This window comes from Martes martes (genome assembly GCF_963455335.1).
Source record: "Martes martes genome assembly, chromosome: 17".
Taxonomy (NCBI): domain Eukaryota; kingdom Metazoa; phylum Chordata; class Mammalia; order Carnivora; family Mustelidae; genus Martes; species Martes martes.
In genome coordinates this window covers 4,049,666-4,062,467 of record NC_137905.1, presented here as the reverse complement: position 1 = coordinate 4,062,467, position 12,802 = coordinate 4,049,666, and the positions used below count along the sequence as shown (strand labels likewise).

General features: G+C 62.3%; 2 protein-coding genes across 4 annotated transcripts in view; one reads left to right on the top strand and one right to left on the bottom strand.

Moving 5' to 3' along the window:
• CIBAR2 (CBY1 interacting BAR domain containing 2) overlaps positions 1–4,186 on the bottom strand; it is a gene marked incomplete at both ends in the record, with an annotated part of 57,608 nt that extends 53,422 nt beyond the window's left edge. The window contains one exon of the mRNA XM_080827783.1: positions 3,897–4,186. Within this exon, the coding sequence (XP_080683909.1) occupies positions 3,897–4,186 (290 nt within the window). The remainder of the gene's footprint in view (positions 1–3,896) is intronic.
• Positions 4,187–5,155: 969 nt separating this feature from the next.
• Positions 5,156–12,802, top strand: part of GSE1 (Gse1 coiled-coil protein) — a 389,696-nt gene continuing 382,049 nt past the window's right edge. For all 3 annotated transcript variants that reach the window (XM_080827597.1, XM_080827596.1, XM_080827595.1), the window contains exon 1: positions 5,156–6,446. In XM_080827597.1, coding sequence (XP_080683723.1) covers positions 5,451–6,446 — 996 coding nt within the window. In that variant the 5' untranslated portion in view covers positions 5,156–5,450. The remainder of the gene's footprint in view (positions 6,447–12,802) is intronic.

The window sequence follows — 12,802 nt, the reverse complement described above, 5'->3', positions numbered from 1 at the left end:
GGCCTTGTGACACCATGGGCCAGCACAGGGGAAGCCAGTCAGGCTCTGCCCCAGGGGGAGAGGCGGGCCCAGGGGCAGATGCACGAAATAACGTGTGATAAGTGCTCAGAGCCTGGAAACCAGCCTCTGCAGCAGGGTGAGGGCAGATTCCTGCGTTTTCTGGGCCGCGGCAGCCCCACAGGAAGCCGCGAACCTGAGATGTGCCCAGGTGTTCAGGCTGAGGGGCCTTCTGGTCTCCTGCAGAATGGAGGTGGGGCGCTTGCTCGCCGTCGTCCTCCGCCCTCAGCGCCGGGTCTGGCCCTGAGCACCTGTTGCTGCTTGTGAGCCCCCCCACACCCAATCTGAGGACGGAAGATGGGGCGAGCAGGCTGGGGCCCTGGGGGGAACTAGTACCCTCCCTCCAGCAGCAAGGGGGGCCCTGCTCTCAGAAGGGACACGGGGGGCCAGCTCGGGGGGGGTATGGGGGGGCGCACTTCCCAAGTGAAATTAATACAGTTGAGCCTCACCGTCGGGAGTGTGCGCTGTCTGTTCTCTGTCTGTTCTCTGTCCCCCGGGACCCCCGCAGGGGCTCAGAGCACATGTGAGAAGCCAGAAGTGGAGACACTGGAGGCCGTCCCTGCCCCCCAGAGCCAACCAGGGAGGGTATCACAGGACGCACTGCCCCAGTTCCGCCTCAGATTCACCTAGCTGCACTATCTGGGGCCTTTGCGCCCCTTGCCCCGTGCCTCTGCCTCCTCCGTTGCCAACTAGGGGTATATGAGAACCTCCCTCGCAGGCTTGTCACAAAAACCGGGTCAGTTGCCATCTGTAAGACCCAGGTCCTTGCATGTAATTAACATTCAACCATTGTATGCAAACACTCCTGTTACTTCTGGGTCCAGAGCGTGCCGTTCTTGGGGACGGTCTCAGCTCACCCTCCTCCCAGCCCTCTGGGGTGGGTCGTTTTGTTATCCCTACTTTGTAGGCGGGGAGACCGAGGTTCAGAGAGGTGAAGGACAGACTGGGGCCGCGCAGCTCCTAACTGTCACACATTTACGATGCCAGGAGCCCCAGCCCCGTGGGCCCACCCACAGAGGACAACCAGCATCCCCTGTCTTCTTCCTGCTCTCATCAGTGATCCCTGATCACATGCTTCTCACGTGTGCTGCCTGGTTCCTGAGATGTGTGCAGGGGACTTTCCGGAGTCCCTGGTCATGGACGGAAACAAAAACATCCAGGTGGATGCTTCTCTCCTCCCACCCCGGGTCCACTTCATACACACACGCAACACACGCACACACACACAGGCCAACTCATGAACACACACGTCCACGTGCTCCCATATGCACACGTGCCTGTACGCATCAGGACAAAGATACACATGCTAACGGGTGCAGACACACATGCACACACGAACATAAACATATGCACACACCCACACGTGCACATACACACATCCACACACACAGCACATACTCAGGAAGTTCTGCTTCAAGACCAGCTTAGTCTAGAAAATCCCACCTCCCTCATCTTGTCCCGTTGACCCTGTGGCCCTCCTCTGTCACACGGTGCCCCCACCCCCCACGTTGAAGTACAAACAGGCAGGAGCAGAACCTCGTCAACCACCAGGTAGAGTCAGAAATACACCGTCACCGACGATGTGCCAGGCCTCTCTAGCCAGGGCCTCAGTTGACACAGAAAAATCTGGTGAGGATCACCACCGCCCCATTGGACAGAGCAGGAAACTGAGGCCTGAGGAGCGAAGAGGTTTACCCAAGACTCCCACGGATAGAGAGGGATGGGGCAAGATGAGGCCCCAAGTGCATGGGACCCAGGCCCTGAGATGGGCCCTGGATATCCAGAGTGAGCAAGGCAGACCCGCTTCTTGCGGGGGGCGGGAGTCCCCAGGCTTCTGGTCAGCCAGACAAGGAATAGCTGAAGAAAAACAAATAAAATCAACAGCAAATTCCTAAGCCAACGAGCTGAGACAGAATGGCAAGGGGGACCTACCTGAGGCAGAGAAGTCAGAGAAGCCTTTCTGGGAGGGCACTAGAGCCAAGACCCTAGAGATGGACAGGAGTCAGTGTGCAAAGAGAGCCCGCAGAGGCATTCGAGGTGGGAGGACGCACGCGCCAGGCCTCCAGGGGTTCACGAGGAACCCCCCACCCCCCAGGGACCTGCATTTCCTAAGCCAGCATTGTTTTATCAACAACCTCTTGTTCTGTGTGGGGTTTGAGGATTATGCTAGGGCACCGTGAACAGGACCCCAGCCCTTTAAGTTGCCTGATCAGGCCCCTCCTGCCACCAGATATGAAAAATGCCAGAAGCAGGGGAGCCCCCCCCCCCCAAGCATTCCTCCCGGACAGTTTTGCTGACCTAGCTTTTTTCCTGGGCCTGGATAAGGACCTGCAGTACTGAATTTCTGGTGGTAGTGGTAATGATGATGGTGATTTTTTTTTTAAGTCCTAGACTGTGACCCCCAGATTATGCACCAAAGTTTCCCAAGAGGTGGTCCTTTCCTCTTGTTGCATTTATTTATAAGGCATGACCCTCCTCTGTGCCCAGGGGAAGCTGAGTACTATGTACATGGCAATGCCCCAGAGGACAGAGGGGCCCACCTGGCACCTTTGTCCCCAGGCTCACTCTGGGTTCCAGCTGGCAGGCTGGGGGTAGCTAGCTGTCAACTTCTTAGGAGTCAGAGACTCATAGACTTTCGAAGCTGGAAGAGGTGTCCTCTCACAGATGGGAAAATGGAGGCTCAGAAAGGCCCGGATTTGCCCAAGGCCTCCCAGCCTGAGCCAGAGCAGTGGGGAGGACTGAGGGGTCCCGGCCATGTCCCCTGCCATGGACAGTTTCCATCAGCAGATGAGTAACATGGACCAGATGTCTGCCTAGTGAGGGGCTTGAGAGCAGGGTCTTTTGGAGTCTACTGTCTGGGTGTCTGGAGCTGAATCCCAGCCCACTGTGCCTGAAAAGTAGCTTGACCCTCGTGATCCTCACGAACACACTCTCAGTGGGTCTTCTTTCTCATCTGTGAAATGGGCTGGTGACAGCACTCAGCCCAGCGTTACTGGGAGCAGGAACCGAGCTGATGTACATAAAGTGCTTAGACTAGCTCCTGGCACAGTTCATCCCCTGCCAGAGCTCCTATTTATTAAGAGGAGGGACGGGCCCAGAGTTGTTGAGTCACTTGCTCAGGAACACACAGCCCGGGGACACACGGAACCCTTCCTGTGCTGCTGGTGAGGGCGCGTTGGCAGCCGGCCAGCGGTGGGGAAGGCGTGGCAGGTTGGGGACCCCTGTCCTCTTGATGGTGCCTTCACTAACGTGTTCCAGGAGGCAGGAGACATCTCCTCTCCCGTCTGTCTCCAAAATTAGCACACTGGGCCCTGAAAGGCGCCCCAACCCGGGGCTGCGCAGGGCCGTAAATGACCCTCACTTGGTCCCTCCTTTCAAACGAAGAGTGGGTCGGGGAGCCCGGGGTCGAATCGGCGGGGCGCTGCCCCTCCCGAGAGTCCCTCTGGGACTCCTCGGTCTCTCTCTCTCTCGGGCGCCGGCCGCGTCCTGCTTGCCCTTTACTTAAAGAGCAGCTCCTGCGGCTGATGGGTCTCCGCGGGTCCCCGAGGAGACCCTTCAGACGACCCGAGCCGGGCGCGCTGGAGAGAGCCCCTAATTGGGGCCATGAATCACGGCGCGCGGCTCCCGGCCGGACACAAAATAGATAGGAGCCGGCGAGCCATTGTGCGCAGTTGGGGCCGCGGGGGAGGGAGGGCCGAGGGGGCGGGGCGCCGGGCGCCGGGCGGGAGCGCGAGGGAGGGATTCCCCGCCCGCCGCGCGCCCGCCCTCCGCCCCCTCCCCCGCCTCCCTCCGCGCCGCCCGCCGCCCCGCCCCCCTCCTCCCCAATTAAATGACCCCACGCTTTGGCAGGCGCCGGAGCTCGCACATGCGGCCGCCGCTCCAGTCGCCCGGGGCCCGCCGCCGCCGCCGCCGCTGCGTTCCGGGCGCGCTCGCCGCGGCGCCGCCGGGGGCTCGGCAGGCCGGGGGGGCGCCCCTGCGAGCGGCCGTGCGCCCGCGCCCGCGCCGGCCGCCCGCCGCCAAACTTCGCGGCGCGCTCATGCCCCAAGTTGGGCGCGGCGGCGGCGGCGGCGGGCGCTGAGGGCGGCCCGGGGGCCCGGGGCGCGGGGCCGGGCGGACGCGGCGCGGCCATGAGCGGGCGGCCGGCGCCGCTCTCCCGCAAGCAGCGGCTCATGGCAGCCGTGGGCGAGCGGGCGGCGGCGGCGGCGGCGGGCGGCGGCGGCGGCGGCGGCGGGGGGGGCGGCGGGGGCGGCGCGCCGCTCTCCTGCTTCATCTGCGGCGGCGGCATCCGACGCGGCAAGGAGCTGAAGCTGCAGGTGAAGCAGCCGCCGGCGGCGGCGGGCGCGGGGGCCGCGGCGCAGCCCTTCTTCCCGTTCCTGCAGCAGCAGGAGCCGGCGCCCGGCGCGCGCGAGCTGTGCCCGGCCGACGGCTGCGTGCTGGTGTGCGCCGTGTGCCGCTGCTTCCTGGGCGAGCAGTGGGCCGCGTTCGAGCGCGCCCGCACGCCGGTGGACAAGCGCATGTACTGGCTCAAGCGGCCGCACCAGTGCGACGCGGGCGCGGGCGGGCGCCGCGGGGCCGCCGGGGCCCCCCGGGAGTGGAACGTCGCCTACGCGCTGGGCGGCGCGGCGGGCGACGAGACGCGGGACTCCGAGCTGTCGGAGCTGTCGGACACCGACCCCCTCTCCGAGCCCGAGCCGGCCGTGCGCGACGCCGCCAGCCCCCGCCCGGGGCCCGGGCCTCGCGGGGGCCGCTGCCAGGAGTGGAGGCCGACGCCTGGACCCCCTCCGGGACAGGGCGACGTGGAGGAGGAGGAGGAGGAGGAGGGGGCCCCCTCGAAGCAGCGCGGGGACGGCGAGCCCAAGACCGGCGGGAGGCGCAGGCGGAAGGCCGCCGGGAGGCACTGGGTGCCCGAGGCCCGGGCCAGCGTCCTGAGGGGCATTCAGGATCCTTGGCAAGGCCCTCCAGTCCAGGTGGCCCCCGCGGACGGCATGAAGGGAGTCCCTTCGGGCAGGGCCGCTAAGACTCCCGAGAGCAGGCCGCGGGGGGAGACCCGCGGGAGCTACTGCATGTCCGAGGACAGTGACATCAACATCACCAGCGAGGAAGAGGACCGCAAGGAGCAGCCTCCGCCTGGCCTGCCGGAGAAGGAGAACGCAGGCCGCGTCCCCTGGGCTTCCCTGGAGAGCAGAGCTGCGCCACCAGAGGGCCTTTGCTGCTACATTTGTGGGTCGGCTCTGGCACCGGCTTCGCAGCACCAGATCCACGTGCAGAAGCAGGAAAAGCTGTCCCAGGCGCCCTTCTTCCCCTTCTTGTGGCTGCACAGCCCCCCTCCAGGGGCCCAGCCCATCAGCGAGGGGGGCAGCACCCTGGTGTGCCCCTGCTGCTTCTCCTCGCTCATGCGGCAGTGGCAGAGCTTCGAGCTGGCCAGCGTGCCTGTCCTGCAGCGGCTCTACGTGGTGCCCCTCAACAGCCATGCCCCCGGCATGGCCTCCAAGGGCAGGAGGCTCCCCAAGGATGACGGCCCGCCAGGTGGGACCCTGCCGGAGGCCTGCTACCTCTGCGGGGAGGACTGTACCCAGGATGCCCGGGCAGTGGCTTCCCGGCTCCTCAATGGCAGTGCCAGGGGCTCCATGCATTTCCCCTTCCTCAGCCTCCTGCCCTGTCCGCCCAACGCCCGGGGCCCCAACAAGCGCTGTGAGGTCCGAAGCTGCCCCAAGTGCTTCAGTGTCCTGGAGGACGTCTGGGCCCTGTACCGGGCCTGCCAGAACGAGGAGCTTATCACTTCTGTGCAGGGTTTCCTGGGCAGGTACCACCAGGCTTTCTCGGCCTCAGACCCCGCTGTCTCGGAACCACCGGCTCCGGCCCGCGGCAGCCCGGTGTCCGTCTGCTACACCTGCGGGGCTGAGCTGGGCCCCGGGAAGGAGTTCCAGCTCAACGTGAACCCCTCCAGCCGCCTGGGCGAGAAGGAGCCGTTCTTCCCGTTCCTCACTGTTTACCCGCCCGCCCCGCGTGCCCGGCCTGCAGACTCCACGGGCCTGGTGGCCACCTGCGTCCTCTGCTACCACGACCTGCTGGGCCAGTGGCTGCAGCACGAGGCCCGCAGCACCCACCACACCGTCAGCCCCTGGTCGCGGCAGTACCAAGTGGACACGTTCGTGTGCTTCTTTTGCCAGCAGGAGAAAAAGCGGTGTCTCGGGCTCAAGGCCGTGCGGGTGGCCCGGCTGCCCTTGTTTCTCTACACCCTCCGAGCCAGCCACAGCTTGCTGGTGGACGACGGGCGGCAGCTGATCATTGGCGCCTGCGTGGAGTGCGGGACCCTGGTGTGTGCAGGCCCGGGGCTCACCCGCCAGGGGCCTGCGGGTTGGAGCTCCCCAGTGACAGCGGTGATGAAGGTAAGCAGTGATTTTCTTTTCAGCCTCTGGGGTTCCAGCAGGGAAGAAAGACCTGTTATTTTCTGTTCCTCTGCGGGAGAGGAGGTCATGCTGACTCTGTGTGATATGTTTCAGCAGGAGGTGCCCTCCCGGGGTCCCCCCTGGCTGGCGCGTGGGGACTGCGTGGGCCTGGCTGAGCCGGAGACATGTGGAGTCGGTGGGGGGACCAGGGCAGGAGTGGTCTCGTGGAAGAATAGGACGGTGCTGCAAACAGCAGGCTCGGGCCCGAACTTGAGTGTGTTTGCAGCGGAGTCCGTCAAACAGAGGAAGTTCGGGGCACGTCTGTCATCCGCCTGATAACATTGGTAATTAGTCCGGCTGTGCAGGTCACCCGGAGGTCCCCACGCTTACCCACCCGGCTGGAAAGGCAGCAGAGGTGGCGGCTCCTCTCCACTCTAGAGCGCCGGCCCCTCTTAGCTCCTGCGGCTTTCCCCCCAAGTTCACACTTGTTCTTTGAGACTCTCAGGTTGCTTCATAGCAGATGGAAACAGATTTTCAGACGTGGGGGTTTGGGACCCCAGGGACAGCGGCCTAAACAGATATTCCTCCCTGGTGGGAAGAGAGTCTTTCTTCTCTGCAAGCGAGCTGTGCAGGAGGAGGATGGAGGGGTCGTGGGGGTCTTCATTCCCCCCGTTTATAAGGTGCCTGCCTTCATGCTGCCTGCCCGGGAGGAGCCAGACTGGGGCTCAGTTCATTGTGGATCTGGCTTTCCAAAGGCCAAAACAGGGCCTGCCCCCAGCAGGTCAGGGGGAGTAGGTGACGGTGTGTTGTGATCACCGTGATGGCCGTGGGGGGCCATGAATCGGCATCTCTGCTAGAGTGGAGCTGGTTTGTTTTCATGAGATGCCTGTAGTGGGAGCCACTGGCGAGGGGCCGGCCGAGGGCCCTGTGCACAGGGAAGAGTGTCTCTGACTTGTTCAGGAATGATCGTTTCGTGCATTCGAGAGGCTTCTGGTTCTGCCTGCCCCTTGTCTGTGCGCGTGCCCATGTGCAGAGATTCCTGGGTCATGGGTTCATTCACGGTGGTTGAGTCTGTAAAGTGGACGCATCCTCGTGCTTCCCTCCGGTGCTTGCCCTGGGCCTTTGTGCTCTGCCCAGGCTTCCTTCTCTGCCAGTGTTCCTTTTGGACCGCAGAGATGTACCTGGGGGCTTTGGTGGGCCTGTCACTCCAAACGGATGCACCTATCGCTCCCCACCGCGGATGCTGAACTTGTCGTTGGCAGCCTGTGGCCGTCTGGGCTGTGGGTCTCTTCCTGGGTATCTGAAGTGTGTACTTCCCGGCAGGGTCGGAACTGGGAGGTGAGCTTGGCTTTGCAGCAGGACAGACCTGGCTTCCAAGCCTGCCCTCTCTCTTGGTCACTGAGCACCTGAGTGATCCTGTCTTCCCCCCCTGGGCTGGTCTCCTTGGCTGGCGAGTGGAGATCGGGATCGCCTGCCCCTGGAGGACCAAGTATGTGAACAGATTGGGCATCTAGCTGCCTCCAGAAAGCCAAGTGCGTGGCACACAGTGGGACCCTTTCATCTACCCCATGTGTTGGGCAGGGCCTTCTGGGATACGGGTCAGTCCTCTGTACGGCTCTGGGTCTGCAGAATGGCTGGGGTCTCTGGCCTGGTGATGGGGGCGCCCGGGGTCGTCCGAGCAGTTCCTCTGAGGTTTGCCAGAGTGCTTTTCTGCAGAACATCCTCTCTGGGGTGAGTTTTCCTGTGTTGATTCGCTCACTCCTCAGGACTTGATGAGATGCCAAGTGTGGGCTTCACGGGTAGGAGGAGCTGGAGGGAAGCGTCCAGCTGGGAAGGTGGCGGTGGACGGTAGCTCCGTGGGGATGAAAACGCAAGCTGGTGTCTGCCCAGAAGGGGTCAGCATGCCGTTCGGGAAGGCTGACTGGCGTCCTCACTTTCGCACCATTTCTAAAGCAAGTTACTTCGTTTGTTCCTATGAGGTCTTGTCATTCCCATCTCATGAATGAGTATATTGAGACTCCGAGAAGTCTGATAGCATCGGCGATGGTCACACACCCAGTAGAGGTGGCTGGGGTGGGTTTTCCACCCAGGTCCTCCGTCCCTGAGCCCCATTCCATCCACCCCCTGAGAGGTGTAGCCTTGGGAGATAAGTGGAGTGCGGCGGCGGGGGTGGATAGAGTCCAGCGGGAGAAGCTTGGGGGCTGGGGGGAGACAGGAGAGCTCATGGGGATGAGGGGAGAACGAGGTTGCAGTGAACTCGAGGCCTTGGAGTTAAAGGCACAGGGGAGAGAGAAAAAGTCCTTGAAAGCAGGGTCGGAAGGCACCGGGAAGAGATCCACCCAGGGCTGGGCGGTGGCAGCGATCCAGGTGGGTGGTGAGGCCATCAGCCTGGGGTGGGGTGGGGTGGGGGGGGCAGCGAAGGCAGCAGTGCGGCTCCCAGGCTCCGGCAGCCAGAGGGAGGGAGAAGCGTCCACTCCTGAGCCTGACTGATGATCAGTAGAAAGCCGGAAATGCAGCCTCCTGCCCTTCCTTCCTCCCTCCCATTCATTTAACAAATGTTTATGGAGCGCCTGCTCTGAGCCAGGCACTGTTCCAGACGCTGGGGATCTGGTGGCAAGTGCTGTGCCTTCAGTGTCAGTGGGAGGGGCACAGCGGCAGCAGAGAACACGACTTCCCGAAGAGCGGGATGGGGGCGGGCGGGGGGGCTGCCCCCACCCTTGCCTGCGCCAGGGTGGGCACAAGGGGTGAGTGCTGGTGGGGTGACTCCCGGTGGGAGCCAGCTCCGGGGTCCTGCCTGTCTCGTGTGTGTGGTTTGAGGATTTAGGGGGTGGGGGGTGGGGAGTGGCTTAGGGGCCTTGGCAGGTGGCCACCGGGAAACCACTGAGCCAGAACGGCATGTTCCGGAACCTCCTCTCTGCCACCTCCTGGGATGCCTCAGTTGTTCCTGGTACACGTTCATTCATTAGTGAATCAGCCTGAAACAGTATGAAAGAACACGGAGAAAGAAGGAGAGAAAGGTGTCACTGACACCCTTCATTGGGATCGTGTTTGCGGCTTTTCTCTTGAGCTGGACTCCTTGCTTCCTGGGGGCGGGTACTCTGTCCCGTAGCCCCCACATCTCCGAGCTGGCACCTGGCGCAGGGCTGTGTTGGCACTGGGCAGGGCAGGCTGCAGTCCACACTCTCGGGGGCCTGGCACCCCTTCCCTGAGGAGGAACGCCGGTTCACCCAGCCCTGGTTTCAGTCTTCGTTCGGCTGGAGCTGGCTGGGTGACCTTGGCTCAGACTTGCCCTTCTCGCCACACCTGAGAGGTAGAGGTGATCTTTCTTTGGGAAGGTTTGCGGTGGGAGCGGCTGGTGCACAGTCGGAATGCAGGGCACGTTCATTCCTTTCTCTCTCCCTGAGGGGCAGGTAACTTGGGGTTGCGTCTCTGGTTGGCTCCCACCTGCTGTGCTGTTGCAGCCTCTGCCCCCCACCTTTCAGCTGGGGGAGGGAGCTGGGTTGTCCCTCCCTTCAGAGCATGGGGGCACAGTGGGCCAGGCTGCCCGAGACAGCGTCTGGGGACGTAGTGATGATGATGGCGTCACAGAATCCATGCCCCATGCCTCCCTTGTATCACTCTTACTGGATCCTCCAAGTGGCCCTGTGCAGAGAGGTGACACCGTCTCCATTCCTTAGCAGAAAAGCAAGTCCAGAGAGGGCAAGCAATTTGCCCAAGGTCACATAGCTAGTAACAGCAGGACTGGCACTGGACCCAGGAGTCCGGCTCTGGTGTCTGGTCTCCAGCCTCTTCTCTCTCTCGCCTTTCTGTCCCCTCTGGCGCTCCCGCTATGAAGGTGGCAGTGCCCTGGGGGGGGGGGGCGCGGGGAATGGTCCTGATTTCCCACACGTGCTTCTGCGACCCCCTCCCCCCCCCCCGTCCCGGGAGCAGCTGAGAGGCGGGAGTTAGCTTGAAAAGCACCCCCTCTCCAGTCCCTGTGCCCCTCCCCAACGGGCCCCTGCCCTGCTGCTAAGTGGCGCTCTTTGTCTCTGCTCCCCGCAGCATTGCGTTCAGAGCACCTCCTGCTGCGGGTCGCCCCCGATGGGTCTGCGGCGTGATCGATGGGCTTTCCTTGCGTGCCGGTTGGGCTGGCCGCCCTGCCCTCTTGCAGTGATCTGTCCGGGGAGCGCTCTGGGTAATGGAGCGTGCAGCTGTTTCCCTAGCCGCACCCGGCCCCTCACTGCGGGGACACCCGGCCCGGCCCCTGGAGCGCGGCCTTCGAGCCCAGAACAGGTGTTGCCGCTGAGGCCCCTTTCTTTTCTCCACACTGACATCTGAGGCCTGCCGAGAGCGTCTGTCATCACTCGCCTGTCAGGGCCGGCCCGCACATCTGTTTCCCGTGTTCCCCTGCTCTCGGCGCCCACACAGCTCCCTGCTCTTCGGGGCGGACCTGGCAGCCCTCCTCCCCAGGGCCAGGCTCAGGGGACATCTAAGCGAGGTGAATGGAGGGGGGAACCTTCCAGAAGGTGCCGGAGGGGGCCGCCTGGCTGGGCCGACACCAGCATCCTCTCCCGGCAGCAGGTGGGAAGTGGCTGGGCGTTGGGACTTTCTCAAGCTCCCATCACCTCCTCCAAGGGGAGGGCTGGGCTTTTCTTGGCCGATTGGGAGCCATCTGTTCAGAGGAGTAAGCGCTCCAGCGGGCCTTGTCCTAAACCTGGAGGCGATTGGGGACACCTGGGGAAGAGGAAGTGGAGGCAGAAGGTCTCCAGAACTCAGCCTTCCCTGGAAGCAGGGCCGGGCAGGGCGGCAGGGAGGCCACGCCCAGAGTCCAGGCCTCCCCACCCCTTCCCTGCTTAGGTCTCTGGGGATCTTACCCTTGAAAGGTCAACTCCCTGTGACTGTCTTTGGAGGGTTTGTAAGCCGTGGGCAGGCTTGCCAGTGTCACTGGCACGCTTTCTGGGCTGCGGAAGTGCCCGCATCTGGAGTTCAGGTTCATCATTTCTGCCTCCATAGCCTGGTCGGGATGGTGGAAAGGGGTGACACTTTGGCCCTCTAGGAAGAGTACCTGGGAACTCGGCTTGCGATGGGCATGTGGCCCCAGGTGGGACATTCATGGGCTGTTGTGGAAGGAGCTCCTACTCGCCACGTGACCTTCGCACAGTTTCCCCGTCTGCCCAAGTGAAAAGTCTGGTCTTCGGGGGTCACAGGCGGCTTGCATCCCACCGGTGAGGTCTGATGGGTGGCTGGACCCGTAGAGAAGGATGTTGAGTGTGTCCAGACCTGGTGCTAAAACATCCAGTCATGGACGGGCGGTCTCTTCTGTGGGGTTGGGAAGGCGAGAGCGCCTTCCAGGGGTCTAGGTTTTCTTGATTTTCTTTTCGTTTCTTCCAACTGCATTGAGATACGGTGGACACATAACACTGTGGGAGTTTAAGACACAACATGTTGGTTTGATACATATGTACGTCTGTTACAAAATGATCACTACCGTCTCACCGTGTTGCTTCTTTTCTTGTTTTGTGGGGAGAACATTTAAGATCGCCTCCCTTAGCCCCAGTGAAGCGTGGATGCGGTGTCCGGAGTGGCAGCGGCCAGCTGTGGGGTCCTCCCCACACCTGTGAATCCTGTCCCTGGACGTTCATAGATTTGTTCAGCATTTCCCCCTTTCATGGGGTCTAGGTTTTAAATTCAGGATGAAATGTGGGGGGCCCCCAAATACCATGATATTCTGCCCCATGTTAGGGTCAGAAAAACTTCATGGGTCACCGTTCTGGGGGCGGCACTACACCTGGAGGGCCAAGACCATAAGCTAATGCCACTTTATGCTAGTTGTTTTTTCAGTAATATGAACTGATTAGATGTGTAGGTTTTGAAAGAAATTCTGGTGGTCCCGTGACGGGGACACCGCTGTAGTTCTGCCTCTCAGCCCTGCTTATGCTTCTGCCTTGTCCAGAGCTGCCCTGGGGAAACACACCTGGAGAGCCGCACATTCTGCCCATGAGCTCAACACATGTTTGCGTGCCAGTGGTGTGGAATTGGGCAGGCCCCGCCCTGGGGTGCTCATGTGGGAGGGGGTGGTGAAAGGCTCTGGGTGTGATTGTGCAGTGTATTGGGTTCTGCACTGGGGTCTGCAGGGAGCTCACAGGAGGATGGGAAACTGGTATGTTCAGGGAAGGCTTCCTGGAGGAGGTGACATCTAAGCTATGTCCTGAAGGCTGAGAAGGGCTCAGCCAGGTCCATGTAGGAGTCCTGTGCTCCTGGTGGGGAGAGTATGTGCCAAGGCCTGGATGTGGGGAGTGGGGTTTGCTGGAGGCCCTTAAATAGGTTTTTGAAGTGGGAGGAGGTTGATGTTGTGGGAGTGGTTGGCAGTGACGGGA